This window comes from Rhinoraja longicauda, chromosome 2, assembly GCF_053455715.1.
Source record: "Rhinoraja longicauda isolate Sanriku21f chromosome 2, sRhiLon1.1, whole genome shotgun sequence".
NCBI classification, from domain to species: Eukaryota; Metazoa; Chordata; class Chondrichthyes; order Rajiformes; family Arhynchobatidae; genus Rhinoraja; species Rhinoraja longicauda.
Genome location: NC_135954.1, coordinates 61,638,251 through 61,659,994, shown reverse-complemented (window position 1 = coordinate 61,659,994; position 21,744 = coordinate 61,638,251). Strand labels below are relative to the sequence as shown.

Below are 21,744 nucleotides of genomic sequence, written 5' to 3'. Positions count from 1 at the left end.
GGATGTACAGTTATAACACTGGCATCTACCTGTTTAGTTTAGTTGTTCATTGTCACACGTACCAAGGTATGGTGAAAAGCTTTTTTGTTGCATTCAGTCAGTGAAAAGACTATACAAAATTACAATCAAGCTGTCCACATGCAACCATCTACTGATACAGGATGAAGTGAATAATGTTTAGTACAAAATAAAGTCGATTAAAGATAGATCAAAAGTCTCCAGTGAGGTTGATGGGAGGTCAGCACCGCTCTCTAGTTGGTGATAGGATGGTTCAGTTCATGGAGGTATGTGTTTTCAAACTTCAGTTCCTCTTGCCTGATAGGAGAAGTGAAAAGGGGAAGTGACTGGGGTGAGATTCGTCCATTATGTGCTATACCTTGCCGAAGCAGTGTGAAGTGTAGATGGAATCAATGGAAGGGAGGTTGATTTGTGTGATGGTCTGGGCTACATCCGCAACTCTGTCATTTCTTGTGGTCTTGGATGGAACTGTTCCCAAACCATGCTATGATGCATCCCAATAAAATGTTTTCCATGGTGCATCTGTGGAAGTTGGTGAGGTTTGTTTGGGACATGCCGAACCTCCTAAGACTTCTAAATAAGTAGAGGCATTGGTGTGCTTTCTTGGCCATTCTTTTGATATGACTGATTCACTATAAGTTGCTGGTGATATTTACTTCTGAGAAATTGAAGCTTTCAACCATCTCTACTTCAGCGACGTCTATATATAACAGGGAGTGTTTACCGCTTTGATTTCTGAAGTCGATTACAATCTCCTTCGTCTTGCTGACATTGAGGGAAAGGTTGTTGTCCTGGCACCAGGTTATGAGGTTCTGGATCTCCTACCCGTACTCTGTTTCGTCATTATTAAATATCCGTCCCACTATGGTGGTGTCATCTGTGAATTTGTAAATAGAAAATTGTCTAGGTATCTGGCCACTTTCACTTGCAATGAAGTATGCATTTATGCCTTTAGAATTGTGTCCTCTCATTTATTCTTCCTCGTCTTTCAAATGTAATGCTTTCCACCATTTCAATTTCATCACCTTTCTGCCCTGTCCATAATTCCCTGAAATTTCTTAATGATTAATCACACCAAACCTGGTGCTCTGTGCATATTTGCACATTATGCTCTGTGCATTTATGTCATTGATTTGTCCTTCTACCAATTTCCAGACAATTCCCTAGCCTCCAAGTAACAAATGTTCACGTTTTTTTTCCTTGTCTCTCAACAAATTTTCTGCCAATGCTGCTCGAGCTTGGTGTTGTCTATTTTGTGGGACCTAATCAAACACCTTATGGAAATCCATGTATACACAGTATCAGCCACATTTCCTTCATTATCTTCAACAGACTCATTATACTTAATTTCCATATTTCCCTGAGAGGAGTACAGCCTGCCAAGTCCATGCCAGTTCTCTACAATCTGTCCTGTAACCTATTTTCCTCTTATCCTCATCTAGTTCCTTTGGATTTTACTAATCAATTAACTTACCAACAATCAGTCTGAAGAAGGGTCTCAACCCGAAACGTCACCCATTCCTTCTGTCCCGAGATGCTGCCTGACCTGCTGAGTTACTCCAGCATTTTGTGAATAAATCGAACTTACCAACTTATGTCTGTGGGATGTGGCTGAAAATTAGCACCTAAACGAAAACCCTGTCTTTTATACAAATCTGGGCATGCTTTGTGTAGTGACAGCTAATACTATTCTGTTATCTCTTACTACATGTAAATGTAAGAAAATAAGGAATATAAGTAACCCCTCCTAGTTGTGCTCCCATTACACAAGATTGTGGTTTATTTTATAGTGCAGTTCCACTTTCTGCACTAATATAATAACCCTTAATTCCCAGCAAACCTGTTCCGCAAACACAAAACAAATACCAGATAGTTTTTTGTTGCACTTCCTCTGTTGCAAGTATATCTTTCCTCAAGCAGGCACACTAGATTATATGGAACATAACAGTTGTCTCTCATCAAGACCGTAAATCATTGGAGCAGGACATCGCAACTCTCTGCTGAAATGTTCTTGCAACAATTGCCATTGTACTATCAGTCTTCCTGATTACTTACTGTACCTGGGTGTAAACTTTAATTGATTTATACACAAGAAAAAACAGGTCCCTCAGAACATGCTCTGAGCTTTTTCATTTTCCCCAATTAAAAAATAAAAATTGGCATAGAATGTGGTGACATTGTCTTAAAAATTAGCTAGATATTTGGGGAGTTGGATTAGGGAAAAAAACTTGCATAGAAATAGATATCTTTGGAACTTTGTTCAACAAACAGCAGAAGATGGAAAGCCAAATAGCTAATTGTCATTGTGATATGGATATATTTTTATCAGCCACATGTACGGTGGAATAAAGGAAATTAAATCACAAAGGTAAGACCTTTGGGGCAGAGAAGTCTCTACATTTTCCTGCACCCCTGTGTGTGGTACATGGACTGTGTCGTAGTAGCTAGTGACTGTTTCTTAAAGTCTTGGTTCATCAAATTTACGCCAAATAAATGAATATCGCAAAGATCAGGATGACGATCAATGAGATTCTTCAACTTTATGACCATGGGGCTAAGCAAGAAGTCGAGCTGGGGTAGATCCTTCACCATGATCTTAATAAATAGCAGAGAAACATCAAGTAACCATTTGACCTATTCTTGCCATTGTGTTAGATGTTATTAGATTTCAGGGATGAAGATATTAATTATTGATTGATGAAGGATAATAATTTGAAGTTTACTTAAATTCTTCCCAGGCATCCTTTGTAAAATCTGAACAGTTCGAGTGGATTGTGCAAGGAATGATGAAGTATCTTTTTGAGTAAATTGATCTTTTATAATTTCACATTGATTCAGAAAAGATCCATGGAGAAAAAGGACAAATGAATGTTTTGGGTGAAGACCATTCAGTTTTGAATGTTTTGGGTGAAGACCCTGACCTCCCCCTTTCAGACACCGAACGGTCTGTCCTCAGCAGAGGCCTTACCTTTGTTCCCCTCCGCCCCCACATCAACGAGTTCCGCGTCCGCCATGACGTGGAGCTCTTCTTCCGCCGCCTCCGCCTCCGAGCCTTTTACCATGGTAAGGAGTCCCGACCCCGCACTGATGACCCCTTCTCCCGTCTCCAACGGACCCCCTCCACTTTTACCCCCCAGTATGGCCTACTACCCCCACTAGAACATTTTATTTCAAACTGCCGGCGTGACATCGGCCGCCTCAAATTTTCCACCCCCCTGACTAACTCTAACCTCTCCCCTCCTGAACGTGCAGCCCTCAACTCACTCCGCAACAACCCGGACTTAATAATTAAACCCGCTGACAAGGGAGGGGCTGTGGTAGTCTGGCGTGCTGACCTCTACCGCACCGAGGCCAGACGACAACTATCAGACACCTCTTCCTACCTATCCCTGGACCATGACCCCACCGATGAACACCAGACCTTCATCAGCAGCACCATCACCGACCTCACCAACTCCGGCGAACTACCCCTCAGTGCCTCCAATCTCATAGTTCCCCAGCCTCGCACGGCCCGATTCTACCTCCTACCCAAAATCCACAAACACAATTGTCCCGGCAGACCCATTGTCTCTGCCTGCTCATGCCCCACCGAACTTATCTCTACCTACCTCGACTCCATCCTATCCCCCCTGGTCAAATCCCTCCCCACCTACGTCCAAGACACCTCACACGCTCTCCATCTCCTGGATAACTTCCGGTTCCCAGGCCCCCACTCCCTCATTTTCACCATGGATGTCCAGTCACTCTACACTTCCATCCCCCACAAGGATGGTCTCGAAGCCCTCCGTTTCTTCCTCGACCGTAGAACCAGCCAATCCCCATCGACCAACACTCTCCTCCGCCTAGCAGAGCTGGTTCTTACCCTCAACAACTTCTCCTTTGACTCCTCCCACTTCCTCCAAACCAGAGGCGTAGCTATGGGCACTCGCATGGGCCCTAGCTACGCCTGCCTCTTTGTCGGGTACGTCGAACAATCCCTGTTCCAGACGTACACTGGCCCCATCCCCGAACTCTACCTCCGCTACATCGACGACTGCATTGGTGCTACCTCTTGCACCCATGCAGAACTCACTGACTTTATACACTTCACCTCCAATTTCCATCCTGCCCTTAAATATACCTGGACTATCTCTGACATCTCCCTCCCGTTTCTGGACCTCACCATCTCCATCACAGGAGAAAAATTAGTGACGGACATTTATTACAAGCCCACCGACTCGCACAGCTATCTGGACTACACTTCTTCCCACCCGGTCCCCTGCAAAAAGTCTATCCCCTACTCCCAATTCCTCCGTCTACGCCGCATCTGTGCCCGGGATGAGGTGTTTCAGACTAGGGCTTCCGAGATGTCCTCGTTTTTCAGAAAACGGGGCTTCCCCTCCTCCATTATAGATGAGGCTCTCACTAGGGTCTCTTCTACATCCCGCAGCTCCGCTCTTGCTCCCCATCCCCCCACTCGCAACAAGGACAGGATCCCCCTCGTTCTCACCTTCCACCCCACCAGCCAGCGGATCCAACATATCATCCACCAACATTTCCGTCACCTACAACAGGACCCCACCACTGGCCATATCTTCCCATCCCCTCCCCTCTCTGCATTCCGCAGAGACCGTTCCCTCCACAACTCCCTGGTCCACTCGTCCCTTCCTACCCAAACCACCCTAACCCCGGGCACTTTCCCTTGCAACCGCACGAGATGCAACACCTGTCCCTTTACCTCCCCCCTCAACTCCATCAAAGGACCCAAACATTCTTTCCAGGTGAGACAGAGGTTCACCTGCACCTCCTCCAACCTCATCTATTGCATCCGCTGCTCTAGATGTCAACTCATCTATATCGGCGAAACCAAGCGCAGGCTCGGCGATCGCTTCGCTGAACACCTGCGCTCGGTCCGCATTAACGCCACTGATCTCCCGCTGGCCCAGCACTTCAACTCCCCCTCCCATTCCCAGTCTGACCTCTCTGTCATGGGCCTCCTCCAGTGCCATAGTGAGGCCCGCCGGAAATTGGAGGAGCAGCACCTCATATTTCGCCTGGGCAGTTTGCGGCCCGGTGGTATGAACGTCGACTTCTCCAACTTCAGATAGCTCCTCTGTCCCTCCCTTCCCCTCCTCCTTCCCAGATCTCCCTCTATCTTCCTGTCTCCACCTATATCCTTCCTTTGTCCCACCCCCGACATCAGTCTGAAGAAGGGTCTCGACCCGAAACGTCACCCATTCCTTCTCTCCCGAGATGCTGCCTGACCTGCTGAGTTACTCCAGCATTTTGTGAATAAATCGATTTGTACCAGCATCTGCAGTTATTTTCTTATACATTCAGTTTATGTATTTTGGATTAACTTGTTCATTCTCTGCATAATTCAAGTTGGATCTGATAAGTGTTCAAAACATTTTTAAGTTTCAAGTTTAAGTATTAACGCTATCCATATAATGTATCGACTTCATAATTAGAAACAAAAATGTAACCCTCATTGTTCTTTATATTACTGCAACCTCAGCAGCATAAAAAAATATATTTCCATAATTGAATGCAGAAATTGAGATTTTACCTTTCATAGTTTCGTTTTTTCGCAGGAAAAAACATCAACTCCAGTGAACCTAAGGTATACAGTGGTTGGATTAATGATAATTATTTAGTAAATTTATGGCAGCAGAACTTAAATAAGATAGTGATCGACTTCAGGAAACGAAGCAACACATACCCCAGTTTGCAATGATGGCGCCAAAGTAGAGATGGTTGAAAATTTCAAATTCAACTAGCCGTGCGTGGACCCGTTGGACCCAAACCTCTCCTGCAGGTCCCGCAACCCCGTTGTGCCCAAACCTCTCCTGTGGGCCTGGCAACCCCCATTGGGTGCAAACCTCTCCTGCGGGCGCAGCAGCCCTCCCCCAACTGATGACCCGTGGACCCTTTGCTAATGGGAGAATCTCCCCTGGGGCCGGGAGCGGGCGAGGGGGGAGAGGAAAGGGGAGAGGGAGCCACTCACCCGGGCCCCATGCGGCCAACAGCAGGAGAGCTCTCCTCACCCCCCCCCCCCCTATTGGCCACCACTCCTGTAACTCGGGCAGATCCTGCCCCCCTCCGAGCGGCAACCTTCCCCCAACTGCGCATGTGTAGATCCGGTGGCCATCTTAGGTAAGTATTAGATAAACGGGCCCCAACTGCGCAGGCGCGGAGCCATTGGATTCCCACTGTGACGTTGAACACGGCTGACGGGTAGGGCAAGTGGAAAAGGGTTTTATTAAAGTTTAAAAAGTGATTTATTAAAGTTTAAAAAGTGAACAAGCCTAGTCATATGTTGAAAGACTGGAGCAACTAGGCTTGTATACACTGGAATTTAGAAGGATGCGAGGAGATCTTATCGAAACATATAAGATTATTAAGGGGTTGGACACGTTAGAGGCAGGAAACATGTTCCCAATGTTGGGGGAGTCCAGAACAAGGGGCCACAATTTAAGAATAAGGGGTAGGCCATTTAGAACTGAGATGAGGAAAAACATTTTCAGTCAGAGAGTTGTGAATCTGTGGAATTCTCTGCCTCAGAAGGCAGTGGAGGCCAATTCTCTGAATGCATTCAAGAGAGAGCTAGAGAGAGCTCTTAAGGATAGCGGAGTCAGGGGGTATGGGGAGAAGGCAGGAATGGGGTACTGATTGAGAATGATCAGCCATGATCACATTGAATGGCGGTGCTGGCTCAAAGGGCCGAATGGCCTCCTCCTGCACCTATTGTCTATTGTCTATAGTCGCTCCAGTCTTTCAACATATGACAGTCCTGCCATTCCGGGAATTAACCTAGTAAACCTACGCTGCCCGCCCTCAATAGCAAGAATATCCTTCCTCAAATTTGGAGACCAAAACTGCACACAGTACTCCAGGTGCGGTCTCACTAGGACCCTATACAACTGTACAAGGACCTCTTTGCTCCTATACTCCTCTTGTTATGAAGGCCAACATTCCATTGGCTTTCTTCACTGCCTGCTGTACCTGCATGCTTCCTTTCAGTGACTGATGCACTAGGACACCCAGATCTCGTTGTACGTCCCCTTTTCCTAACTTGACACCATTCAGATAATACTCTGCCTTCCTATTCTTACCACCAAAGTGGTAACCTCACACTTATCCACATTAAACTGCATCTGCCATGCATCCGCTCACTCACACAACCTGTCCAAGTCACCCTGCAACCTCATAGCATCTTCCTCACAGTTCACACTACCACCCAGCTTTGTATCATCTGCAAATTTGCTAATGGTACTTTTAATCCCTTCATCCAAGTCATTAATGTACCCACTCTTTGCTTTCTGTCTGTCAACCAATTTTCTATCCATGTCAGTACCCTACCTCCAATACCATGTGCTCTAATTTTACCCACTAATCTCCTATGTGGAACCTTGTCGAAGGCTTTCTGAAAGTTGAGGTACACCACATCCACCGGCTCTCCCCTGTCAATTTTCCTAATTACATCCTCAAAGAATTCCAGAAGATTAGTCAAGCATGATTTCCCCTTCGTAAATCCATGCTGACTCGGAACAATCCTGTTACTGCTATCCAAATGCTCCGCAATTTCGTCTTTTATAATTGACTCCAGCATCTTCCCCACCACTGATATAAGACTAACTGGTCTATAATTTCCCGTTTTCTCTCTCCCTCCTTTCTTAAAAAGTGGGACAACATTAGCTACCCTCCAATCCACAGGAACTGATCCTGAATCTATAGAACATTGGAAAATGATTACCAGTGCGTCCACAATTTCTAGCGCCACCCCTGGGATGCAGACCATCAGGCCCTGGGGATTTATCAGCCTTCAGTCCCATCAGTCTACTCAACACCATTTCCTGCCTAATGTGTATTTCCTTCAGTTTCTCTGTCACCCTAGGATCTCTTGCCACTAGAACATCTGGGAGATTGCTTAGTGAAGACAGATCCAAAGTACAGGTTCAACTCGTCTGCCATTTCCTTGTTCCCCATTATAAATTCCCCTGCTTCTGTCTTCAAGGGACCCACATTTGCCTTGACTATTTTTTTCCTCTTTACATACCTAAAAAAGCTTTTCCTATCCTCCTTTATATTATTGGCTAGTTTGCCCTCGTACCTCATCTTTTCTTCCCGTATTGCCTTTTTATTTATCTTCTGTTGCTCTTTAAAAGAGTCCCAATCCTCTGGCTTCCCACTCTTCTTTGCTTTGTTGTACTTCTTCTCTTTTATTTTTATGCTGTCCTTGACTTCCCTTGTCAGCCAGGGGTGCCTCTTACTTCCCTTAGAATCTTTCCTCCTCTTTGTGATAAATTGATCCTGCAACTTCTGCATTATTCCCAGGAATACCTGCCATTGCTGTTCCACCGTCTTCCCTGCTAGGGCCTCCTTCCAGTCAAATCTGGCCAGCACCTGCCTCATGCCTCTGTAATCCCCTTTGCTATACTGGAATACTGACACGTCCGATTTTCCCTTCTCCCTCTCAATTTGTAGAGTAAAACTTATTATATTGTCATCTCCTTGCAAGTTGTACAATTTTCTTTGTTCCATGTACCTTGTACAAGTTTCTTTATTCCATGTTCCATTAGCAATTGCTGCCAACTGACATTGAAAGAGACCTGCAAGTCAGTCAGCTGTTACCATATCTCAGGCATGCCTAGTCCAAGAATATTAAGTGCTTGCTAAGTGATTCAGTTCATTGATTACTTTGAGTACTTCCAGAACATTACTAAGTTTGAGTTTTTGAAAAAAATTAAGCGTCTCTTCGAGTGATACTGAGACACATTTTAAATAAACTGCTGACTGATGCATTACAGCTGCTTCAGCCAGTTAGAGCTAGATTGCACATGATCTATATTGTAAATCACAACAGAATTGGCACCATAAATAATTGTACCAGTCATCCATGTATGCCTGCATCCTCAGCATAAAATGAAGCTGATGTCATCCAGTTAAACAGTTTCTCGGCAATGGGGAATATCTCATGACATTCAGAACAAAGATTGCAGTGAAAAATCTTTGCAGATACATCAGAGATGCACAACACCTTACATGAATGATTACATCACAAGCATGAAAATAAATTCTTTATATGAGAGTCAAATGCCAGTTAGTTAATGATTGGAATTAAGCACTGGTTCATGATCCTCAACTGAAATGACAGTTTTAAATACAATCCTTACCAGTTCTACATAAAAATGTAGAAAAGGACACATACTTGCAATTTTTTTTACCCATGGATTAATATCTTGGCACTAAGAATTAATTAATGTATTGTCTAACTTGTTAGAAAAACTTGATTGATTGAAAGACACAGCATGAGAACATTGGCCCACCAAGTCCACACTGACCGTTGATCACTCCTTCACTCTAGTTCTGTGTTATCGCACTTCCACATCCACTCCCTACACACTAGGGGCAAATTAACCTATAAACCCACAAGTCCTTAGGATGTGGGTGGAAACCGGAGCACCTGGAGGAAACCCACGTGTTCGCAGGGAAAACATGCAAACTCCACACAGACGGCACCCAAGGTCAGGATCGAACCCGGGACTCTGCTGCTGTGAGGCAGTAGCTCTACCAGCTGCGCCACTCTGGTATTCTAAACGGATTTTTTAAACTGATACGATGTAGGCATGTTCTAATTGAATGTTTTAAATTGGAATTTTATAGACTAGATGATGAGTTCCTTTTTCTGGCAGGGGTATCCAAACCCAATAATTACTTTCTGAAAAATTAAAACTAGGATCTTAACTTGGTTTTACCCATAATGTTCAAAGCAATGTGAAATTCGTGCCGCGAATATTTTCCTGTTGTGTGTGTTCATATGTTCAATGCAGAAGTATTCATTTTTAAAATTAGATATGTTAAAGGGTTTTGGATCAAAACCAAGTATTTTGTTTGAGGTACAGATCAGCCATGGTTGTTCTATTCTGAGCAATGAGCTCAAAGGACTTTTTTTAAAAAGCACTTTTGGGATCAGGTCATTTATTGCTCATTCATAATTAAAGCTGTTTTTATTTAAAGCTTGAATGTTGTGATCTGTCATTGTGAATTGTTGCAGTCTTTCTGGTGAATGTATTCCCATAGTTCTTTTAGGGAGACTAGTTCTGGAGAACTTTCAGTACATTTCCAACGTGTTTCTTCTATGCACTGTGGCTTTGGTCTCACTACAAACTTCGTTTTTTGCGCTAATATGATTACCATAATATTAATTTATTGCATTTTTGATCATTATATTTTATCTGTGTGTTACGACATGTATGGGCCTGTTAAACTGCAGCAAGGAACAACTGTTATTGCATTATCAGTACGTATGGCAATTAAACACTCTTGACTCTCTTGAAGTTAGCATAGTCGTCTTGGAGGGAATCTACAAGGTAGTGAAATTCCCACATGCATGTGTTAGATTTGGTTGTTTTGGGAGATTCTGTGTGACAAGCCTTGATGAGTAACAGCAGTGCATTCAGTAGATGTTACACACTGTAGCCATAGTAGGCTGGTTGAAGGCATCAAATTCATGAGAGCTACATTATCTTGGATAATGTTAAGTTTCTTAACAGCAGTTGACACTACAGTCATCCAGGCAGCGGGAAAGTATCCCGTCACTCTCCTGTGTTGTGCCTTGTAGATAGTGGAGAGAATTTGAGGTCTCAGAATGTAAATCACCTGTCACAGTATTTTCAGCTTCAGAATTACTCGCATAGCCGCAATATTTGAGTAGCTGGTCCATTTCAATTTCCGGTGACCGATGAGCCCGAGGATGTTGATAGTGAAGATTTGACAGTGGATACATCTTGAATGATAAGCAGTTATATGCCCTCTTGTTGAATATAAACATTGCCTGCATCTATCCGAAGTGAATGTTACCCACCACTTCTCAGCCCCTGTCGGAGCCTGTCCAAGTACTACTGCATTATTCACAAAATGCTGGAGTAACTCAGCAGGTCGGGCAGCATCTCGGGAGAGAAGGAATAGGTGACGTTTCGGGTCGAGACCCTTCTTCAGACTGATGTCAGGGGGGCGGGACAAAGGAAGGATATAGGTGGAGACAGGAAGATAGAGGGAATCTGGGAAGGAGGAGGGGAAGGGAGGGACAGAGGAGCTATCTAAAGTTGTGGCTACTGCATGCAGGCATGGACTCTGCAGTGTCAGAGAACGGGGGCGGCACGGTGGCGTAACAGTAGAGCTGCTGCCTTACAGCGCCAGAGACCTGGGTTCGATCCTGACAACGAGTGCTGTCTGTACGGAGTTTGTACATTCTCGCCGTGACCTGCATGGGTTTTCTGCAGTTTCCTTCCACACTACTGATGTACAGGTTTGTAGGCTAATTGGCTTGGTAAAATTGTAAATTGTCCCTAGTGTGTAGGAGATAGCTGGTCGGTGTGGACTTGGTGGCAGGGACATATATACGGAAAACATCTACGGCAAGCACTGAAATTGCATCCCTGTCCTAACATCTGACACGGACCAGGTGGGGCCCGTCCTGTGTGTGTTTGGGGGTTTAGTTTAGAGATGCACCGTGGAAACAGGCCCTTTCAGCCCACCGGGTCCGCGCCGACCAGCGATCCCTGCACATTAACACCATCCTATACCCATTAGGGACAATTTTTACATTTACCAAGCCAATTAAACTACATACCTGGAGTGTGGGAGGAAATCAAAGATCTCGGAGAAAACCCACGCAGGTCACGGAGAGAACATACAAACTCCATACAGGCAGCACCTGTAGTCAGGATCGAACCCGGGTCTCCGGCGCTGGATTCGCTGTAAGGCAGCAACTCTACCGCAGTAGGTCCTACAGGTGCTACTGGTCCACCGCCGATTTTGCGGCAACCGGTGGTCCAGCCCCCCTCCCCCCCCCCGAAAATGTTGTGCCCAGGCTGGGTGAGGCGGCCGATCTTGACCTCATTGGGACTTCCGTTCCAATTGGCGGGTCGAATTTGCTCCTAGGTGCTGGGGCTCTGGAACTCCGGCCCGGCCGGAACCGGCAGATCTGTCCCCTTAGCCAACTTCCGAGGCCGGCTTCGCGGGCCAGTATCTCAGCCCCATAAGACCGTGACCTCTGTTGGTCTGACAACATGGATAATTTGGCAAGGCTCTGGAACCAAGGGTGCCGGAAAATCGGTGGTGGACCTGTATTCCAACAACAGCCTAGATCAGAGGTGATCTGCTAGCCTTTGAGAAGTCGATATGTGTATAACCGTGGAGTGGAACAAAACCTCCAGTTACAAAGCACCATTTAATATTTTACTATGACGTGCACAAAGGGTTAATGGTATCGCAGATCGGTTGGACTAAAGCACTCATTATCGGCAACGTAGCGGTGGAGCTACTGCCTTACAATCCTGACTGCCGGTGCTGTCCATACGGAGTTTGTATTTCCTCCCCATAACCTGCATGGGTTTTTGTTTCCTATGGGTGCTTCGGTTTCCTCCCACACTCCAAATGCATACAGGTTTGTAGGTTAATTGGCTTGGTGTAAAATTGTTCCTTGTGTCACTGGCGCCCCCCTTCAAGTGGCGCTCAGGGCACGTGCCATACCTGCCATACCCTTGATACGTCACTGCTTGGTGGGCCGATGGACCTGTTCGCATGCCGTATCTCTACACCTAAAAAACTTTTGACTTGATGATACTGGAAGGCCATTAATGCAGCAGCTGAAATTAGTTTGGCTAACAAATTATTTAGGTTGTCTTGTGGAACCCCCAAACTGGTGGTTGACCTCCCACAGCTGCAACCATCTTCCATTATCCACATGAGTGCATTCACTTTAATTCCCATTGTCTTGAGGTTTACCAGGGCATCTTGATACTACACTTGGTCAAGACTTGCCACAACACAACACCAAGGACACTCATCCCAACCTTGCATCTGGAACTCAGCTCTTGGATCCATGTTTGGATCAATATTGAGATGAGATCTGGAGCCAAGTGGTCCAGGCAAAATCCCCACTTTCGAGCACTTTACCTTTGATTCAGGTATTCAGCTGCATTGGATTTGTCCTGTTTTTTGTGAACACTGACAATAGGCCCTTGAAGGTCCTATTTCTGACTTCTACGGCACTGACATACCAGGGACATTTTCAACATTTTGGGGCGGTTGCCAGCGTTGCAACTATATTGGAATATTTTGGCTAGAGGCGACGCTAGTTCAAGAGGACAGCATTTCAGTAATATAGCTGGAATGTTGGCTGTTGTCGATTTTGAAATACACACAGGATTCAATTGATGTTTTAGTCTTATAAGAATATGAAAATTAAAAGTAAACCATCGGGTTATTTAAATCTTCTTTGTCATTCAGTAAGATCATGGCTGATCTTGCTCATTGCTCGCTTTACCACTAAGCCCCATATACTCACGTTTATGTTGATCTTTCCCTTGGATATAATCAATGACAGAACATTCACAAAAGCAAAGAAAAACAAATATTTACAACCCTCTTTACACAAATACATTTGTTCTTCTGTTATCCATAAATGACTGATACCTCGTCTTAAGATCATGTTTTCTTTTTCTAGACTCACTAGTTAGAATAAATAGCTTCTTGGTATCCTATTCACCAGCACACCTCATTTTCGGTTACTTTTCTCTAGCCCGCTGCATCATCCCACTCAGCCCACTTTTCCTTCCAGCTCCATATCATCAGCAGACTTGTATACATAGAACATTGAGCAGTATAGCACAGGAACAGGCCCTTTAGCCCGTAATGTTCATGCCGAGCATAATGCCAAGTTAAATTAATCTCCTCTGCCTGCACTCCTCCACCATCCTTGGCAGCGCCTTCTAAGAACTCACTCTGTGTTAAAAAAAATAACCTGTATGACACATTTCCTTTAAACTTTACCTCTCTCATCTTATGAGCATTACATTTTAGCATTTCATTCATGTCTTTATATAAATTATGAAGTTCAGAGCCCAGAACTCTAATCTTCCACAAAAAATATACCCTCGTTAAAATTTGATATCTACTTATTCCTATTCTCTATTTGTGTACTTCAAGTGACCATCAAACTAAACCTTAAATGTGTGTGCTTAGTTTTGTGCCATAACTTTTTGTGTGCTACTTTATCAAATGCCTTTTTGGAAATCCATATCTACTACATCCAGTGTTTTTCCCCCTTCTCGTCTTTGCAAATTATCTTCCTAGAATTTTGTTAGATAACAACCTTCTTCTAATGTGATATTCCCTTTGTAAAGCTATGTTGATTGCGCTTAACTAGTATCATAATTTTACAAGTGTGCTGTATCAACTACTTAACAATGGATCCTGACATTTTGAACACAATCAAACCTTTATTCAGGTGCATCGCTTAAAAAGATAAATTAAATGAGATAGTACTGTCTTCTTTCCAGACAATGACACTTTGTCAATAACCTGCAAAAATGCGGCTAAAGAAATTTAGTTCAGATATTAAATTCAATTTCATTGAGCCATAGAGGCATATAGGGTGGAAACAGGTCCTTTGGCCCACTTGCCCATGCCGACCAACATGCCCTCCCTGCATTAATTAATCCCACTTGCTTGCATTTGGCCCATATCCCTCTCAACCTCTCCTATCCATGTAACAGTCCAAATGTTTTTTTAAATGTTGTGATAATACTTGCCTCAACTACCTAAAAAAAATTGCCCTTCAGGTTCCTATTAATTCTTTCTCCCCGTCACATTCATCCTATGTCCTCTGGTTCTTGATTCCCCTACTCTGGGTTAAAGGCTCTGTGGCATTTACCCTATCTATGGGCGGCACTATGACGCAGCGGTAGAGTTGTTGCCTTGCAGTGCTTGCAGCGTCGGAGATCCGGGATCGATCCCGACTACAGATGCAGTCCGTACAGAGTTTGTATGTTCTCCCCGTGACTGCGTGGGTTTTCTCCGAGATCTTCGATTTCCTCCCACACTCCAAAGACGTAAAGACATGTAGGTTTTTGTGAAATAAATACCTTCGATTTGTACCAGCATCTGCAGTTATTTTCTTACTCAGACATGCAGGTTAATTGGCTTGGTATAAGTGTAAATTGTCCCCAGTGTGTGTTGGATAGTGTTAATGTGTGGAGATTGCTGGTTGATGTGGACTCGGTGGGCCGTAGGGCCTGTATCCGTACTGTACCTCTAAACTAAACTAAACTAAACTATTCCTCGCATTATTTTGTACACCCCAATAAGATCACCCCTCATCCTCCTGCGCTCTAAGGAATAGAGTCCTACCCTGCTCAATCTTCTCTGCAACCTTTCCAGCCTAACAACATCTTTCCTGTAACATACAGCGATACAGTGCGGAAATTGGCCCTTCGGCCCACCGAGACCGCATCGACCAGCGATTACGCCATACGCTGGGGACAATTTTCCAACTTACCAAAGCCAATTAACCTACAAATTTGTATGTATTTGGAGTGTGGAGGAAACTGAAGCACCCAGAGAAAACCACGTGTCACAGGGAAAACGTACAAACTCTATACAGACAGCACCTGTAGTCAGGATCGAAACCGGGCCTCTGGCACTGTAAGGCAGCAGCTCTACTGTTGCACCACTGTGCCACCCGTGGATAGTTTAAAAAAATAGCTTTCGGTCGTAACTGATGGGGAATCTACGTGTGGGAAGCCATCAGGCAGATCAGAATTGGACCTAGCTATGGTACCGGCCAGGTTCAGAGAGTCTGCAGATAGCCAATCTTTCAGTTACCCCAGTAAAGCAGATAGTAAAAGAATGAAAATTGTTACTGAAAAAAATCATACAGTTTGCATAGATTGAATTTTCATAGTAGGGGAAGTCAGTGCAAAATCAATTGTTTGCTATTTTCTTTTAGTACATAGATTTGGAAGTCTTGGTATATCTATACAGGGCATGGATGAGTTAGCATTTGGAGTACTCACACAGAGTTTTAGTCCCATTATTTAAGGAGACAACGATGATTCTATAGGTTGATTCCTAAGATAGAATTCTGAAAAAGAATAGGGCCATATTACCTGGTGTTTCATGGGAGTGGCAATCATATTGAAACGCAGAAAATTGTGATGGAGCTTGACAGGGAATGTATCTGAGGATGTTTTCCCCAGTGGAAATGTAATGGTCTCTGGATAAAAGACTGAAAGGAAAAGTATTTTTTTCTTCAGAGGATTATGAATTTTTGTTATTACGTATGCACGAGAGCTGTGAATGCTATTATTGAGAAAATTCAGAGATAAGATAAATGTATGCTGGAATCCAGTTTTTGGGGACTCGGCAAGAATATGACATTAAATTAAATTGAACGAATGGTAGAGCAGACACAAAGGAATAAATGACCTACTTGTCCTGTAATTTTCCTGGACAAATAATATTTCCTCTACTTATTAAATACATGGGGGGAGGGGGGGGGGGGGAGAGGGGAGAAGAGAACATTGAAAAAATGTTTGGCTGTGTTTAAATAAGGTCTGCATGAAAAAAAATGTACTGAGCTCTTAACACCATAGGGTTATGGCTCAGAAAGCTGTTATGTTATGATCAGCAATGTTTTTCTTGGAAATCTGCAGGTTGGTGGGGGGAGTCAAATCTTTTAAGTCCTTCTGTTGAAATGGTACAATGCACAAAGCAAGTCACAGTTGAATAATAATCATTGAATGGAAAGACTAAAGCGGAAGAATCTTTTGTATTACATCATTGCCAAAATTAGTTTCCGGGTTTAGTCAAAGAATTTGGATTTCTGTTAATAATTCATCGGAGAACTAATTATGTCGACGATTTGGATTGTTACATAGTTTTAGTAAAGTATCTGCAAGTGAGGGGTACAATCAAATCTCGTTTAAAATAATAATAAATCCCCTATAAACATTGTCAAAGGACATTTAAATACAGTTTAGATATTTATAGAATTTCTCGACTTTTGTTTAAAGCTTGAAATAAGTTGGTGATAAATGTCTTTTCTCTGATTTTAATATAATTACCTTTCAGGTTTCCGTAAAAATGATGAGATGAAGGCAATGGAGGTCCTTCCAATACTGAAGGAGAAGGTTGCATTCCTCTCGGGTAAACCAAATCTTTACATTTTATATATACTTTTGAGAATTTGCAATAGTTTAGAGGGGGGACCTGATTTTGGCAATTACCATTTATCTTCCTACCACATTTCCCCATCTCCTCTAATTTTCTTTTCTGCTCGTTCTCCCTCTCCCCTCTCCCTTTGGTCAAAACATTTTTAGGAATGACTTGTAGGAGTTAAGAGGCAGAGACGTTGAGAGGATGGGAGAGGGGGTGAAGGGAATGGAATACCAGTGTTCGGGGTCTTGACAGCTAAAGGCAAGACAACCAATTGAAGAGCAATTAAATTGAGGGGTATACAAAACGACCAGAAATGGAGGAGCACGGAGTTAAAGCCACATTATTGGATTGGAATTGATTATGGCAATAGGGAGGGATAAGAGATATAAATACAAGTCAAGTCAAGTCAACTTTATTTGTCACATACATATACAAGATGTGCAGTGAAATGAAAGTGGCAATGCCTGCGGATTGTGCTAAAACTACAAAACAGAATAGAAATTATTTTTTTAACACAAAAAATAAATTAATACAGTAAATTAAATTACTCCCTAGTGATATGAGAGTTAACAGTCCTGATGGCCTGTGGGAAGAAACTCCGTCTCATCCTCTCTGTTTTCACAGTGTGACAGCGGAGGCGTTTACTTGACCGTAGCAGCTGGAACAGTCCGTTGCTAGGGTGGTAAGGGTCCCCCATAATGTTGCTGGCTCTGGATCTGCACCTCCTGATGTATAGGTCCTGCAGGGGGGCGAGTGTAGTTCCCATAATGCGTTCTGTGATGTGGAGCATTAAGGCATAAAAGCTATTAGACCATCTGGAATCTAGAATTTAGAGATGATGTGAATGAGATAGTTTATTAGGATTAGGATATGAACAGCACAATTATAGATTTATTCAAGCTTATCTCTGCATTCCTGGAAGATTTCAGAATTATGAACTTGGCAGAGCTTTTCATGGCCTGACCATATCCAGTTGAATAAGTAAACATTTGAGTCTATATCACTTATGTGAAGACGTTTTGTGTCAGTGTCCACTCCTTATAGGAGTATCTTTGGGATTGTGTGGTTGGGACTGATGGATGGGGGATTGGGTGACCTGGGGAATAGTTTCCAGTTAACTTTTTAAAATCTTGGAAAAATAAGATATTTAAGAAAATAAAACAACTAATGGTTGTATACTAAAACAATTCCAATACAAATCTGTTTCATCAAATCATTAAGATATTTATAAGAAGGATAATTTAGGATTCAGGTTTCTTTTCAGAGATTTCATGTGGTTTCTTTGGAATGTCATATATATGGCAATACAAATCAAAAGGATCAATCTTAGCCATCGGTAAAACTTATTCAGTTGCGTCCAGCAAAACAGCCAATACTAAGTTAAAATAACTATTTGATTTATTGTTGTCACCTTCTTTATCGTCACTATGCCATCCAGGACCATAAACTTTCAACTCATTTACGGTAAAATTATGCTTAACTTTACTGTAATACAATTTAAGCTAGATTCAACATAGATTGTACAGAATCAAACAAGGTCCAACATATAATATATAACATATTTCACCCCTCCCAACCCTTCTGACTTTGACGGAAAGTTTCCGCTTTCTTATTTTATTTCCGCCATTCCGATTTTTCCGCAAAACAGTCGGTAATTGCAATTTGTCAATTCGGCCGCTAGAGGTCGTTAGGGCTTCCGTGAGAAATCCCCCCGCCCTGGAATTCCCCCCGAAAATGTGACACCTAGGCTGGGCAAAGCAGCCAATCTCAACCTCATCGGGACTTCCACGGCCGATCGGTGGGTTGAATTTGCAACCTGCGGCCGGGGCTCTGGAACTCCAGCGCTGATGGAGCCAGCACATCTATCCCCATAGCCGACTTCCTTGGCCAGCTGGATAAACCAGCAAAGCTCTGGAACCAAGAGTGCCAGAAAATCAGTGGTGGAACTGTAATGAGTAAATATTAAATTTAAAGTGCAAGATTATATAACTATATTAATTAATTAAGACGGGGTTAAAATATAAAACACAGCAGAAAAGCCAATTGCCACCTTTTTGGGCTGATTATTAATTAATATGCGAATATACTTCAATAAGTACTTCCGTATGCTTAGTCGAGTCGCATATATCAACTCTTTCTTCATAACTTAGTCATATATTTTATGACCATTGTTCTTTTATTCAATACCAAGAGAATTGGGATGAGGAAGGAAATAGCAAAATAGAAAAAACAAAACAAAACAATTTTTTCTTTGTGTTGCAAAAAGTATCACTGTTCAATAACCTTTCTATAAATGGTGGCATGGTAGCGGCACGGTAGCGCAGCAGTAGAGTTGCTGCTTTACAGCGAATGCAGCGCCGGAGACTCAGGTTCGATCCTGACTACGGGCGCTGTACTGTAAGGAGTTTGTACGTTCTCCCCGTGACCTGCGTGGGTTTTCTCCGAGATCTTCGGTTTCCTCCCACACTCCAAAGACGTACAGGTATGTAGGTTAATTGACTGGGTAAATGTAAAAATTGTCCCTAGTGTGTGTAGGATAGTGTTAATGTGCGGGGATCACTGGGCGGTGCGGACTTGGTGGGCCGAAAAGGTCTGTTTCCGCGCTGTATCTGAAATATGAAAAAAATATATAATAATGATAATATGAAAATAAATAGCAGAATATTCTCATGATAGGCCTGACATTGTACATGTAGTCCAAGAACTACAGACTGTTGGAAATAATAGTCGTTTTTCACACATGAATGTAGTGCAATGCGTATGTGCATTTGGCGTGCATACTTTCTTTTTGCTGATAAGTTGCATTAAGTGCCATATTATGAATTTTGATGTAAAATTCTGAGTTCTGGACATCAAAATTATGAATTTGTAAAATCAAATGTTGGGAGGTCTGCATCTTTGCTAATGTTGAAATCTATCACCTATTGCAGGTTTCTTATCCTAATATTTTGATCAAAATGAATGCTTGTTTGCATTTGACAAATGCTTGTTTGCATTATACAATATATAAAGTTCTATGTTTATATTCAATGTTTGATTCTCTAATCTTTCTTTACTTATCTTAGATTACATTACATTCATCCCAGAACTGTCAGGAAGTTGCTCTAATGTACTCATGAAAATGCTTGTCCTGACTTTTGAAATTTAGGACGCAAACTTTACATTGGTCTTTACTGAGGATGAGGTTGCCACCACATGTCAGTAGAAGCAGGGATAGTAGAAAATTGATACACAGACTGGCTCTGCTTAAAGTGATTACATTTGGACTAGATGGATGCTTCCTCGCTTGTTGAATACCGAATACTTTACTATATTGTCACATGTTACAGGTTACATTGAAATTCTTTGCTTGGGTATGCAATTGTCGCCCCATAAAGGGTGGCGACAAAGTTCATAGCATCCCGCACCAGGTCCGCATATGTTCTCCCCCATCCCCCCCTCCGTCATGACAGTTCTACTACGCCGGGTCCTCCATTGTTCTTCCCCCTCACGGTGGTCCCCCCCACACCAGGTCCTCTTTTGTTCCTCCCCCCGGCGACGGTGGCCTCAATCCTACGTGGTCTGTCCTCGTCCATCGGTCGGCCCCCTCATCGACTGCCACACTAGTGTTGCTCTGACTTCGACGCACGAGGCTCTGGCTCCGGCTCCGGCTCTGGCTCTGACCCACGAGGCTCTGAACTCGGCTCCGGCTCCGACCCAGGCTCTGGACCCGGATACATTTTGGCAGAAAGAACAGGGAAGACATTGTAGGCTAAATGGTACATTCCTCAAAGAGTATTCAGAAGATGGAACTAAGTCCATAAATCTTTGAATGCGGTAGGACATGTTGAGAGAATGGAGTTCGTGAAGCATTTATAACTGGACTTTGTAAATAGAGGCAGAGAGTACAAAAAAGGAAAATTGTATTAATTTTTTAAAAAAATGCTGTTTAGGCCAGAATAAGCCAATAGAATTGATGTTAAGAGAATTAAGTTTCAGGTGAAGGCCAGTGACCATGTTTCAGTCTTCTCAGTTTCCTTGGTTGTGCATCCTGGAAGCATGACGGCAGTGGAAAAGCCAAACTGTGCAATCACCATATATTGTTCAGATGGTTCAGTTCGAAGCAATCGCATGTGAGAAAACCACAAATTAGTTCTCTGTGCTGAAAATGATCTATGACTGGAGTTGAAAAAATAATTCAAAATTTGCAGCCAGGAGCAAGTTCCTAATTAAAATTGAAATTATGGTGCCTTCAAAAGGAACCCTTCTTTTGTTCTGACTGAGTTGGGCAATTAATTCTGCCCATTTTGATCTCATTATTTTTGAAAAATACATTGGATAGATTAATGATAAAACATGAAGTTTGTTTTGAACTAAAACTTCAGAATCTGAATTCATCACGCTTTTTTGGGGTACAACTTTTTTTGTACTCCGAAAGGAAATTAGATGGATTTGTTAGCAACCAATGATAACCCCCTTGCCAATTAAACATACTAACCTAAGGAACAGGAATAGAAATGGACTTTCTGCCCTCTTGAGTCTGCTGTGCAATTCCATATGATCATGTTTGATCTGATTATTCGCCTCACTCCCTCTCCTGTATAATTCACATACACTTTGATTCTTGAATTACACTTAATGACTCATTCATTAATGAATATAATCAGTGACTACATTCACACTCTGGGTTAGGGAAATTCCAAAGATTTTGAACCCACAACCAATTTACGTGGTATCTGATCTGTGGGCATTTTGGACAAG

The 21,744-nt window shown here is 43.0% G+C and overlaps 1 protein-coding gene across 10 annotated transcripts in view; it reads left to right on the top strand.

Moving 5' to 3' along the window:
• The window catches only part of LOC144605008 (triple functional domain protein), a 329,272-nt gene that overhangs the window by 95,505 nt on the left and 212,023 nt on the right, over positions 1 to 21,744 (top strand). For all 10 annotated transcript variants that reach the window (XR_013548803.1, XR_013548805.1, XM_078420037.1 and 7 more), the window contains one exon: positions 16,918 to 16,992. Coding sequence is in view for 8 of the 10 variants with exons in the window: in XM_078420037.1 (XP_078276163.1) it covers positions 16,918 to 16,992 (75 nt within the window). In the remaining 2 variants the exon portion in view is untranslated. The remainder of the gene's footprint in view (positions 1 to 16,917; positions 16,993 to 21,744) is intronic.